Raw genomic sequence first — 14,187 nt, 5'->3', positions numbered from 1 at the left:
GTTCACGGATCCGGTCCTCAAAGAATACTGTGAATACTTTGAGAAGGGCGAGAAGGCAGTACAAATAAAGCAATGTGAATCAGTGTTCTTACTCAAATTATTTTTTGATTCACAAAAACATTAAGGTCACATTTTTAACCTGAAAATAGTAATTTCTAATCTATTTGGTTTTGAGCCTTAACTGCTAAGCCATCTCTCTAACCCAAAAGTAGCCATTTCTGAATTTAAACGTGAGTTTAACCTGAAGACCGTATTTTCTGTAGAAGTGGTTAATGGTGGTACACTTTTTCAAAGAAATACCATAACTATAAAGCATAAATTTAGGAAATAAATAATATTCTAACTTACCCAGAGATTGTAATGATTATAGAAAAGAACATTTTAAATTACCATAACACTAAGAAAATGTAAAAATGACCTTTATGTATCTGTGGTAATAAAATGACTGCTAGGCAGAGATAAGTAAACCTGTTAGATACTTAGTCATCCAGAACACAACTTATGCTCCAAGGCCCATAATTAGATTTTGCAGTTCTTACAAATCTTGAATTATGTCATCTGTGTGAAACTTGCCTACTTCAATCAATAGAAAGCTTAGGTGACCCTATTACCCAGTTCTGGGATCTATAAGTCCCAGATTTATGATGATGTAGGAACCTGGGTTTTTCTGTTTGTCATGGCCCCTCTCCTATTTTCTGTTTTTTTTTTTAAGGGATTCGGGATCTGCAGCTGGTTAAGAATCCCTGCCCTGGTCAAGAGGTAATGTTTCACACCTTTAATCTGAGAACTGCAGAGGCAGAGGCAGGCTGGTCTCTGAGTTCTAGAACAGCCAGGGTCAGGACTATACATAGAAACAAAACAAAACAAACAAACAAAACCACAAAGAAACAAATAGAATAAGGTGCAGATGGCCAAGTCTCTGGCTAGCATTTTGAGCTGCCTTCTGTGGACAGGAGATGTCACTGTGAGCTGCCTTCTGTGGACAGGAGATGTCACTGTGGCACTTCATATATGAAGAAGACCGGTTTCTCTTAGCAAACATGAGGAATGTTTTATGGATGTAAATATGAATGCTGTGTTTACATGAGTGAAGGCAGATTTTAAGGAAAGCTTTTCTTCATTAGCCAAGCTGTGTTTTCACTTAATACATTTTTTCAATTTTCGTCAAATAGGGAAACCTCTCTTGTGGAGCAATAATAGGTGAGGTAAAGCAAGACCAGGAGCTACTAAGAGGACACAAGGAATGACAGACTTTTTTTTTTTTTTCAAGACAGGGTTTCTTTGTGTAGCCTTGGCTGTCTTGGACTTGATTTGTAGACCAGGGGCTAGCCTTGAACTCACAGAGACCAGCCTGCCACTGCCTCCCCTAGTGCTGAGATTGCAGACGTGAGCCTCCACACCCATGTGGCCCTGACAGATTTAAGTGAAGAATCAAAGGATGGAGTGGAGACCTGTTATTGCTACTGAACTTGGAGTAACTGAGTCTTCTCTCTGCAATGTTGCCAGGAGTGAGAAACGTAGTCAATGGACCTGTTTCTCTGTGTGCTTTCTTTGCAGATTTCAACTTGCTTAGGAGACTCTGACAGGGCTAGCGTAAGGTAAGGCTAGCATGCCACACTCTTCTTGGTCACCTGTAGTGTCTTCATACTGACAGGACCCCTGTAGTCCCCCTCTTGCAACCAAAGACAGTCCCTAAACATTTGTGGGTTTTAATCTCAAAATAGCAGAAGCAGAGAAGCATCTTGCCCTGGCTATGGCTCCTGTGATCTGTCCCTGCTCCTCGGGTTCCTTGCCAGCTACACACAAAGGTAGCTGACGTTACTACATCCACTCCTACCCTTTATCTCTGCTGCATGCTCTCCCCTACTCCAGGCCTGCCAGCCACACTGTTCTGATGATCATGCCAGAAGTTTGATTTAGCCTTCAGCTCTCCAGGGCTAATTCCCATTGGCTAGTTACTCTTAAGTTGTAGCCCAGAGAAACACAGTCTTATGCCTGTGTAGACAAGCAGGGTCTAATACGTCTTACCTATTTATTCACACATACATTCATAAACTCACTCAACAGATAGATATGAAATACCTCAGGTGTAAGGGGTGTGACACAAGCAGCCTTTGCTGCTCAGCCCCTAGATGCAAATTCAGAAGCCCTTTTCATTTTAAAGTCCATTTCCCCTTTGAACACAGATACCTAAGTCACTGTCCAAAAGCCTCTGGCCCTGTAGGGTCCAGCACAGATTTCTGGGGCTGATTTGTCTCTTTTACTCACTGAGCTGTCGTCCCACCTGGCACAAAGGAGGAACTCACAAAATGCTGCTTAGCCCAAAATGCCCTGTGCTGTGTAGGCTGGGCCTGGCATAAGCTAAAAAGTCAGAAGAGGAAAGAAGTGTCTCGATAATTGGGGTTCACAAGTCTTTGTGTTTGGTGCCAGGAAGCAGCTGGGCAGGATGGGTCAATCTGTTTTTCCTGTCACTGATCGACTGCCCTTGACTTGCATAACAAGATCAACTAATACGAAGATGACCGCATTATTGGCTTAGCAAACAACACTCCCTTCCCTCTCCACCAATGGTAGCAGAATGCTAAAATACTTAAGAATTTCAGTGTATTTCTTCTCCCTGAAATGGATTCATCTACAACTCAGTGCTGTTTAGCTGTCTATAACTCTAGAGGAAAAAAAGTTACAAGAAATCAACGACATCCGTCACACGGGCACAAACATCCATGCACACACCATATGCCAGGCTGAAAAATATGAATGAGAGTACAAGGTACCAATGAGTGTGCCAACCAGAGGCACCATAATAGCGGGTGAGCTGGTCCCACACAGCAGCAGCAGCAAATATAAGGAACGGTTAAAATCCTATAGCTTGCACATCCATCTCAGCGGGCAGTGTGGAATGCAAACACATGGCCTGTTGAGTTAGACAGACTAGCTCCAGTCTGGTGCCAGCACTTACCACCTCCGAGACTTTAGGAAGCTGCCTTAGCCTCAGCAGCAGCATCCGAAGAAGGCAGTGGTTTTAAGAATTAAAGAGGGTACATGAACAGCGGCTAGGCATGTGTCCATGAAGGCTGGTTCACGTGTTTATTCTGTGATTAACGATTTGGATGCCTTGCTCCTTGGTGCGTTCCCAGCCCCAGGTGTGTTGCCTGTCCTTTGGAGACCCGCAGGCACTGTGTGGAGAATGACTGTTAGAGCTCAGAGCACCTATGCAGAGATGCTGAAAATGCACAGAGTAACACAGTGACCAGCACTATTGATAGGAGGTGACCTGTCAGGACTGGGAATAGAGAACTACCATACATCTCAAAAAAAATTAATCTTTAAAATAGTTATTATAAAATCAGCAAAAATATAAATATCACAGCAATGAAATCCTGCCCAAATCATTAGGACGGGTTTGTTTTATCAATTATATTTTGAAAGTATATCCTCATATCTCATTTTGATTAATGTACATACACAAACTATTTTTCTGTCAGATTGTATATTTTTCTAAGAAAAAAAATAATAAAGAATCCCAAAATATGTTAACTCATCCTGACAAATGAAGCAGAGATTCGCAAAGAAATCAGTGCTTCCCTGTCTCTAAACTCAGACTTCGTGTCTACAATCTAAGTTAAAGGAACTTGATATAGTGTACTCTCAAGAGTAGATACCCAGCCTCTCTGTTTCAAAACATTGTTTAAACCACTTTCATGATCCAAATTCACTTGCTATCTTTCTTATAAGAGTATGTTGTAAAGCTTACGAGAATGCCTCACTTCCACACAAAACCCAGGAGCGCTTTTGCGCAGTGCACTTGCTGGAATGTGAGGTGTTGACTTTGGATCTCCGTGTGGTGTGTGGAGGTGGAGGAGTGCTAGATCCTTCCTACTGCAAAGAAATGAACAGAGAAGACAGAAGTGGTGGCTTCTGAGAAATGACAAGAGAAACAGGCCACATTTACTGCAGGCTATACTAACTGAAAGACACATAGAAACTTCACATATGTTAAAATGATATCCTCTTGTGCAGATATAACACAAATAAGATATATAGCATAGTAATAAAATAAACTGTTGACTGTGTATCCCATTACAATAACAATCATGTTGATTTGGGTATTTATATTTTACTGATATCATAATAGTGTTTAGAATTGATTTAAAATTTTAACCATTAAAAAAGGGCAAAGCACAAAAGCCAGTCAGGGCAGAAATAAAAGAGAACCCTAGCCTTTTTATTTTTCCTCTGATGTTTATCTATCACATCACAGAAAAATGTCTATTTCATAATTCTGGTTGACATCAAAGGATAGACCATGATAGCATATACTTGTCACAGAAGTGCTCAAAGTGTGAGTGTGCATGGATCTCTTTACTGAGCTTCTAGTTTTACTGAGCCCCCTTTGAGTAGAACAAACACTTTTGTTGGAATCAAACCTTTCACCTTCTTTGTGAATTCACAAGACCTCTGATATTGGGATCTTCTCAGAATGTCCCCATTTGCATCATTTCCCCTGATTCAGTGAATGGAAGAACCTCCATGAGTCCTCATGAGGCCAGCAGCAAAGGAGAATTGTCCCACAGGTAAATAAGGCTTGCTGGGAAGAGGTTGCTCAAAAGATAAAGCAGTTCAGCCAACGAGTGAAGCAAAAGGTCAAACATTAACTAAAGGCAGATAACCATTTCTGAAGTCACGACCGGGAGAGAGCCCGTGATATATAGGTTCCACAGTGTCCCAGCTACGTCTGCAGCAAAGGGCGACTGCTCGGAATTTCGGAAAATCTGACACCATGAAGCTCCTATGGCTGCTGCTGCTGTGTGTTGTCTCAGTTCAAACTCAAGCTGCCGATGATGACTACGATGATCCGGTAATTTTTTTAACAGATATTACTATATTGCTATTAATATTATTAACATGAAATAATGGAACCATAATTTTGGGTGAATGGTTATTTAAGTTAACGTAGCCTTGGTTAAACTTACAAAACTGAATCCTTAATTTCAGGGACCTACGTGACTTTCATAGAACTATATATGAAAGCAAAGCCATACGCTGTTTTCTGGTTTAATCACCTTTGTTTTTCCAGGATGAAGATGACTTAGGTGATGTAAGGTGGATTTTTTTTTTCTGTCTTGTTATCTTACTTCTATGAATTTTTACTTAGTTCTTGAAATACATTATTACAATTATGATAATTGTTCAATGTGTAGGTTTTATGATGGTAAAAGATTAGTACTTTGAAAGAGAAAAATAAACTATGGTAGATCCTTTGCTCTTCACTGAATAAGCTATTATATAACTCTGCAGATTATTGAATAAGGGTAAGAATGATAATTTTAAAATCAGAAAATGAAATTTTGGGGTTTTTTAGATAAAAAATTACAACAGAGGTAATGTTTGTTGCCATTATTAATATATAGCATAACTTCCTTATAGAACTGTATTTCCTCATGTTTTCTTTCTTTCTTTCTTTCTTTTTTCTTTCTTTCTTTCTTTCTTTCTTTCTTTCTTTTTGAGATAGGTTTTCACTTGTAACTCAAATTGGCCTCAAACTTGTGGCAATCCTCCTGTCTCTGCTTTGTTATTTCAGACAGGGTCTCACTATGTAGCTCTGGCCCTCTTTGAAGCTCTCTATGTAAGACCAGACTGATCTTCAAATCTCCGTGATCTGCCTCCCTCTAACTCCCCAACGCTGGGATTAAAGGCGTGTGCTGGCTGGCTTGCCTAGGCATCTTGACTGCACCTGTTACAAGCTTGAGTCTCCATACTCAATCCAAGTATTAGTTTCACCAACTTATTATCAGTAGTATTTTGATGTCATAAAACATTAGAAGTGCATTTAAGAAAATAGTTTAAAACTTCTTACTAGGTGTGTCAGGGTGAAACTTACCCTGTAGAGTATACACATACAACAGAAATCAGAATGCACATTGACAGTACAGTCAGAATGCACATTGACAGTACAGTCAGAATGCACATTGACAGTACAGTCAGAATGCACATTGACAGTACAGTCAGAATGCACATTGACAGTACAGTAAGTTGATTCACTGTGGACAATCAGATTGAAGGAAGTGTAAACATTCAGAATATCTAATCATACAAATAAAAAGACAAGAAAAACGTAAAAAATATTTTTGGGTACATCTTTTTAAATAAATTACTTCAAAAGTGCTTTCAGACTCTTGCTGACTAACCCTATTAGATTAAGTTCCAAAGCGGGATTCCTGCTTTTGATTATTTTTGTTAAGTGCTCTTCCCTAAATTTGTCCCCATTGGTTCTTCCAGTATTTGTTATTTATTTTCTCTAGTAAAGCCAGTTGACATCACCTTGACACATATTCTAAAACAAGCAAGCAAGCCAGTCGTTTTCCTTTTTCATAATTGTATTTGAATGAATAAACCACATTTCATTAATTTGTGTGAGAGCTGGCACTCTCTGATTAAGACCATGTCTTCGGCATTAAATATGTATACCCCGAAAGTTCACCATTAAAGATAGAGGTGTATATACACCTATGCATACACAAACGGGGGTTAACCAGTAATTAAGCAGGAATCTGTGGCCAGCCATCAGGCTTTCTTCTTCTCAGCGGCCTATCAAATGCAAACTATTACAACGATTTCATTAGCAAGTGACAGTGAAGTGTCGGCTGCTCCTGTGGTGACTTAGGGGCACACGGCTGCAAGGGAGCTAGCTCATCTACTGCTCAGGTTTTGTTGCCTCTTTATCTGCAGATGCGACACTCAGAGGAAAGCTACTGATGAGGAATTGTGATTAACACATTTCATCCAAGTCCAGCCTCCATGCTGGACTGAGTCTCTTCCACTTGGAGATCTTTTTTTAATTAATTTTCTATTTTTTTATATTAATTACAGTTTATTCACTTTGTATCCCAGCTGTAGCCCCTCCCTCTTCCCTTCCCAATCTCACCCTCCCTTCCTCCCTCATCTCCTCCCTGCCCCTCTCCAAGTCCACTGATAGGGGAGGTCCTCCTCCCCTTCCATCTGACCCTAGCTTATCAGGTCGCATAAGGACTGGCTGCATTGTACTCCTCTGTGGTCTGGGAATTTTAAATTAGCAAGTAACCCTTAATGCAGTCTGAAAACTCTGAAAATCATGTTGAGTGTGGGAACAGCAGCACGTTTGAGAGATACAGAAATTGTGTATAGAGTTTCAAGAGGATAGCTTAACAAGTACTTTTGTTGAAAACTGAGACTAGAAGAGGAATTGTGAAGAAGTATCTTTGAAGCATAGACAAAAGGAAAAGAGTAAGAAGAAGGTGCAACAAGGGAACCATGCTTCCCTCTTTTACACCATTCTCTCGTTTCCACAGTTCCCACAGTTACAACAGTCTTAGGAGGCAGATATTGGCTGTACTTGTCCCTATTTTAGAAGTGAGAAAACTGAGTCATGAATAAAGTAACTGGCCTAACGTGAACGTTGAGACCAACTAAAGCAGTGCCTTACTCCACAGTATCTTAATTCTCTGTAACATGTTAGGCCAGACGTTGTCTTAGTACTAGTACGTTTTCTTTAGCTGGATAATCTCGTCTCAGATATGACCGTATATGACTCAGCCTGATCATCAATTTATAAACATTAAAAGTTGGGGAAAAGATTAATATCAACTGTAGGAATTTACTAACCCAAGTGGCATGAGAATGAGAAGATCCTTTTTTTTTTTTTTTTTTGACTTTCTAGATTCCTGACAGTTCTGTGTGTTCCAATGCTTAGATTACACAGTCTGGGGTATTTGTCTTAGCCTCAGCCCATCTACCTTATAAAACTTCCTTAGCTTTGTGCAATAGCTTTCTGGGTCGTCGATCATCCACCTGCTTGAAGAGACACAAATAATCTGATCCAGCCAGCAGAAAGCCGTGTAGCAAACCACAGGGCTTGTTCTACCTCTGCTACAAAGCCTCTCTTATCTTGCTGGTGTTGTGTTTCCGCCTGGTTCCTGCAGGAAAAGGTGGAAAGGGTGGATATCCGTGGCCATCGACCCGTTGACAGGAGAAAGGAAGCTCCCCTCAGCCTGAGACCCGCCCCCCCTCCTATCAGCGGAGGAGGCTACCGAGCTCGCCCAGCAAAAGTTACCGCCAGCCAGAAGAAAGTAGAGAGAAGACCTCCCGACGCCGATGGCTGTCTTCACGCTGACCCAGACCTGGTAGGACCTTAGTGGTTTGCAGGATGGGTCTGTGTAGAGAAAGTTTAGTATTTCATGGACCAACATCTCATCCATCACTATTTTTTCATATTTAAGAATTAAAGTTCAAAATATGAACTCAATTGAGCCCCTTTTTTGTACTTACTCTTCCTTCTCGAACTCTTGGGACAGGAGCTAAGATAACAAGGTAGGGTATTGGGGGGTTGTCTTTACTTTTGTATTTTGCCTACTTTCTTCATTTGGGGTGTGTAAAAATTTTGTATCCTGATTCTACTTTTTTCCCCCTGTGGTAAGAACTATTTCTGTTTTTTGTAAGAGTTCACTGATGATTCTAAGGTTTCTGGTCTTCCATAAAGAAAATGAAATAATCAAGTTATTTTAATTGACTCACGAAATCACTAATGTTCCATTAATGTACATTTTTAACAAACACCCACTTCGCTAACACCTATTTTTTGTTTGTTTGTTTGTTTGTTTGTTTGTTTTGTTTACAGGGAGTGTTGTGTCCTACAGGGTGTCAGTTGCAGCAAACTTTGCTAAACCAGGAAAGGCCAATCAAGACCAGTGTTGCCGAGTTAAATAGAAACATAGATTCTATCTCTGAGACTTCTTCCACCACCTTTCAGTACCTGACTCTGCTAAAAGACATGTGGAAAAAGAAGCAGGCACAAGTTAAAGGTAGCCGTCCTGGGGGTGGCCGGGTTCTGCCCGATGGGCTTATAAAGCTGAATCTGTCAGTTATGAGTATTGAGTCCCGTGCACGCAAACCTCCGAGGTTAGCCAGCACTTGCGCTGATTTCCGTCTGTCCCCGCTTGCCCTGGGCTCTCCCTCAGGCTCTTTCACCTGCAGTTTGCCAGAACAGCACTTCTCAAGTGCTAGTCTTCGTGCTACATTCACTGCAATGACTTCCTATGAGAAGTGTCAGTGTCGTTTCTTGTTTTCGGTCTATTAGAAGTTTGTCGTTACTCGGAAGATAAAATGTGCAAAGCAAAAACTTCGTATTTGTAAGTTTAACATCTGATGTGTTCAATATGAGAACGGTCAGCGTGACATGCATCTGCAAGTAGTCACCTCTGGCATGAGAACCGTGAGGGCGACAGGCCCAGGGAGTGGGAAGCAGCTGGGTGTCAGCATGGCACAGGCTTTTCAGAGAGTAGCTCACCCAAGTGTAGACATTCAGGAATCAAAGGAATTCTGAAATGTTCTTATAAATCCCGAGGCTTTGCAGAACTCATGGGTGTGCAAGTACCAAGTGCCTCTGCTCTACAAGATGCGACATGTTGAGATGGAGCCTTCAAATGCTACTCACCAAAGAAGGACAGGACTTTTGTATTTGTTGCCGTATACGAGCTTCAGCTTGTGAATCCTTGGAGTGGTAGTCGGGCAGCATGCCAGCTTAGACATGCCGTGAAACTAAGACAGCCTCTGAGGTCCAACAGTCACGATTGTGCAGCGGGTCCAGTCTCCTAGTTCACTCTCAGAAAACAGAGCCCACATTTATACAGTTAGGTATACTTTTACAAGCAAACCTGCTGACCATTTCTGCATGGTATTGTTTTCTCAGACAATGAAAACGTCATAGGCGAGTACTCGTCCATCCTGGAGGACCAGAGGTTATACATCGATGAGACGGTGGTTGACAACATTCCCCACAACCTCCGTGTGCTCCGCTCCATCCTGGAGAACCTGAGAAGCAAAATCCAGAAATTAGAATCTGACATCTCAGCTCAAATGGAGTACTGCCGAACCCCGTGCACCGTCAGCTGCAATGTCCCCGTGGTGTCTGGCAAAGGTGCGAGTCAGCACAGCACCTCCACTGAGTTCCAGAGGGGCCAGTGCTCCCTACACACAGGGGTGGAGACGAGAACGGAGTCCCGTCTCCCCAACAGAACAGCATACCTTTCTAGCATAACCTGGCCGTAGCCTGGGCGTGTTGTTTTCTGCCTTGGCTGATGACTCCACCCAGCTCGCTGAGTAGTAAACATTGAGGATGGAGGTCCTGGGGATCCCTACTGGGTGCATGCATGTGCTTGTGTGAACAGGTAGCAGGGCGAGGGAGAGATGAAGAAGTTTTCTCATCTCTAATCCTCTATTTGTAAGGCAATGAGATAAAGGGAGCTTTATCATTCATTTGACATTCATTCCTCCGAACTTAGTTTGATTTTCAGTGAAAAGGAGGGCCAGCTCCTAGAGCACTGTTCTCAAATGTCTGTGATAAAATGGTGCTCTGTGCCCAGTGGAATCGGCCGTGTTCAAGAATGAGTGGCTTAGGGCTGTTACTGTCATAACGCATCATCGCTTGCTTGCAGAGTGTGAGGAGATCATCAGGAAAGGAGGCGAGACATCTGAGATGTACCTCATCCAGCCCGACACCTCCGTCAAGCCTTACAGAGTATACTGCGACATGAACACCGAGAACGGAGGTGAGCACTGCTCAGTCACTGGCTGGGGTGTCACCCCGCAAGCGTTCTGGATGCCAGGAAACAAGGCTGTGCTCCCACAAGGCTGGCAAGGAGCCACTAGATTTAAGATTCAAGCTGGTATTTGAAAAGCTTTAAGAGTTAAGATGCCATGCAGGGCTTGACATTTCCAGGTGTTCTTAGAGTTCTTTCCGCCTGCTTGTTTCCTAACCAAATCTATGCCGACCATAAGCACACATAAAATAGAGCAAACGGATAATGGTTAAAACTTCCTTTCAGAGTGAGGCTATTACTGGTTCCCTTAGCCCAATTTTCTTTCTGTCAACTAAAGGGTGGACAGTCATACAGAACCGTCAGGATGGCAGCGTCGACTTTGGCAGGAAATGGGAACCGTACAAACAAGGATTTGGAAATATTGCAACCAATGAAGATGCAAAGAAGTACTGTGGTCTTCCAGGTAAAGACCAGGAGTGCAGAATAAAAGCCCTCGGTTTTATGAGGACTTTTCCTCATTAAAAACATCAAGGATAGAGAGTCCGCTTTTAGACTTTTTAACATTTATTTATAATTTATATGTTTACTTTAGATCTCCATCATAGCCCTTTCCCTCCTCTCCTCCCAGTCCCTCCCTCCCACCGTCCTCACCTTATACCCCGTCTCCTTGTCTTCAGAAAAGGGGGGCTCCCCTTCCAACCCATCCCAGCACATGAAATCCCATCAGGACTGAGTTCCCCTCATCCACTGAGGCTGGGCAAGGCAGCCTGGCTAGGGCAAAGTGGTCGAAGTCAGGCAACAGAGTCCATGTCATAGTCAGCACCTGCTGACTAGGGGACCCACATGAAGATGAAAATGCCCATCTGTTACATAGGAGTTGGGGGCTAGGTCAAGTCCATGCATGCTCCTTGGTTGGTGCTTCTGTCTCTGTAAGCTGCCATGGTTTGGTTGACTCTGTTGGTCTTCTCGAAGAGTTCTTGTCCCCTCCAAGTCCTACTATCCCTCCCTCCCACTCTTCCACAGGACTCCCTGAGCTCTGCCTGATCTTGGCTGTGAGTCTCAGCATCTGAGTTGATCAGCTGCTGGGGCATCTCAGAGAACAGTTAAGTTAGGCTCCTGTCTGTAACCAGAGCGGAGTATTGTTAATGGTGTCAGGGCTGGCTCTCTCCCACGGGGTTGGTGTCAGGTTGGGGCAGGCATGGGTTGTCATTCCCTCCATCTCTGCCCTATCATCATCTCTGCACATCTTATAGACATCTCCATATCCTCCCTGTAGCCTATCCTGTCACAGGTCTCCAGCTTGTCTCAGTGATATCCTGGCCTTCAGCTTTGCTGATATTTTACCTTTGTCTTCTCTAGGTGAATATTGGCTCGGGAATGATAAGATTAGCCAGCTTACCAGGATAGGACCCACGGAACTTCTGATTGAAATGGAGGACTGGAAAGGAGACAAAGTGAAGGCACTTTACGGAGGCTTCACAGTGCAGAGCGAGGCTAACAAGTACCAACTCTCCGTGGACAAGTACAAAGGGACTGCTGGAAATGCCCTCATGGATGGGGCCTCTCAGCTGGTGGGGGAAAACAGAACCATGACCATCCACAATGGCATGTTCTTCAGCACGTACGACAGGGACAATGATGGCTGGTAAGCACTGCAGGCTTCCCTCTGGTCTTAGAAGTCGCCACTGACACCGTCACTCAGCACCATGAGCACACCTAATAGCAAGTGCTCAGACTGGGACACTTAAAGCGTGTCAGGCGGCCCCTGTCCTGAACTCATTTCTTGTCAATGGAAAACACCCCAGCTGTAAGGAGGACATCATTAGTTTTATCTTTCAGATGAAATTTAGAGGTGTGAATTTACCCTAAGCCAGACAACTATGCGAATATAGAATTACAAGTCCAGTTTTATGTGTCTGTGTACACATCTGTGTTTTATTCACTCGTGCATGTACTGAAGCTGTCATTTCCTATCTCAGGGTCCCTCAGACCACAGTATCAGAAAAGTCAGTTCAGAATAAAACAGTTCAGTCCCTTTATGATCGGGCCAGACAGACCTAGCTTTTCTCTTTTCTTGTTTTGGGGCAGAGAAGAACTTTGCTGTAATTGGGCTTCATTACAGGACTCAAGGGAAAGGGTCCCACGTAAACCAAGAACGCAGCTCGCACGTGGGTGCTCTCCAAAAGAAGTGAAGGGGCAGCGTGCCTGTGTGCGTCATGATCCACACTCGTTTCCTTTCAGGTTAACTGCGGACCCAAAAAAGCAGTGCTCAAAAGAAGATGGTGGCGGATGGTGGTACAACCGATGCCATGCAGCCAATCCGAACGGCAGATACTACTGGGGTGGTGTTTACAGCTGGGACATGTCCAAGCATGGCACAGACGATGGTGTGGTGTGGATGAACTGGAAGGGCTCCTGGTACTCCCTGAGGAAGATCTCTATGAAGATCAGGCCCTTCTTCCCGCAGCAGTAGCCTCCACACACAGACTTCTATTCTTCTACGTGGAACATTTTTTACATTATATTATCGGAACATTCTTTGATACATTACATCCATTAAAACTCAAAACAATGGTTGAGTGTCTCTTTGTATTTTATTTTATATATTTTTTGAAAAGTATGAGATAAAGACATTGAAAACCAGCACATGGCTTTCCTTTGTGTCCTTTTTGTTTTAAGTTTATTTTGATTGTTTCTGAATTACGTGGATGTGTGTGGATACGTGCAGGCAAGTGCGGGGCCTGCAGAAGCAGAAAGGTCAGCTCTTCCCAGAGCTGGGGTGACAGCAGCCGTGAGCCTCCTGACGTCGGGGCTGCAACTGAAGTCAGGCCTGCATTTCTGAGCCTCTCTCCAGCCCTCGATTGTATTTACCCTTCCTGGAGAGCTTTAATGGAAAGGACAGAAACACTCAGAGTCAGTTGGTTCCAGCTGACCGTGGAGCATTTCAGGGTAAGCAGTAGAAATCCCTGTCACAGAGAAGTGTTACACAAACAAAAGTCGGCATTTATAAGCCTGATTTCAAAATCCTATTTATTCATGTAAGGTATCTCTCACACACAAAAAACTCTTTAACAGACTAATTACATAAACCTGTCTTTCTGTTGTCATAAGTTAATGTCTCCTTATTTTGTGATCCATGTTGTCAGGATATGAATTTGTAGGGCAGGAAATTATTTAAAATCTCAAATGTCTACCAAGCTGGCTTTGAACATTTGTAGAGTCAAAAGACATACTGTTCCATGGGAAAATGACTGTCTACCTTTCAAGAAGACCCCAAGGCCAGAGTCCAAGCAAGCCATTAGATGAAGTTGTCGTGGGGTGTTTCTTAGGGAAACAGTGACCTGGGAAGTTAGATTGTTCTTTTGTAGATAGTTAATACTGGAACAACGCTTTTCCATCCTGTATATGTCTCCCCATGGGAGCCCATTGCAACATTCCCACTGTCCCTTCCTGCTCTTGTCATTGCTGTCTGTTTGCACTGGACTTAGTGTCCTGGGTCCCATCATCTCAATTTTCACTTAAGTGAAGATTAATCTGCTTCTCAGAAATGTTCTCTCTTAGGGCCTTGTCCTTTGAACTGTATCTTTTCCTGGCCCTGATGCCACAGATTCTG

General features: G+C 43.0%; 1 protein-coding gene across 1 annotated transcript; it reads left to right on the top strand.

Moving 5' to 3' along the window:
* Nucleotides 1–4,678: 4,678 nt before the first annotated feature.
* On the top strand, nt 4,679–13,217 carry Fgb (fibrinogen beta chain). Its single transcript, XM_021634613.2, has 8 exons — nt 4,679–4,858; nt 7,959–8,159; nt 8,654–8,837; nt 9,725–9,952; nt 10,470–10,583; nt 10,912–11,037; nt 11,934–12,219; nt 12,816–13,217. The coding sequence occupies exons 1-8, from the start codon at nt 4,781–4,783 to the stop codon at nt 13,045–13,047; spliced, it is 1,449 nt and encodes a 482-aa protein (XP_021490288.1). The 5' UTR covers nt 4,679–4,780; the 3' UTR covers nt 13,048–13,217.
* The last annotated feature ends 970 nt before the right edge of the window (nt 13,218–14,187 follow it).

Source organism: Meriones unguiculatus, chromosome 2, assembly GCF_030254825.1.
Source record: "Meriones unguiculatus strain TT.TT164.6M chromosome 2, Bangor_MerUng_6.1, whole genome shotgun sequence".
NCBI classification, from domain to species: Eukaryota; Metazoa; Chordata; class Mammalia; order Rodentia; family Muridae; genus Meriones; species Meriones unguiculatus.
The sequence above is the reverse complement of the archived record's forward strand: the minus strand, read 5'-3'. Positions and strand labels throughout refer to the sequence as shown.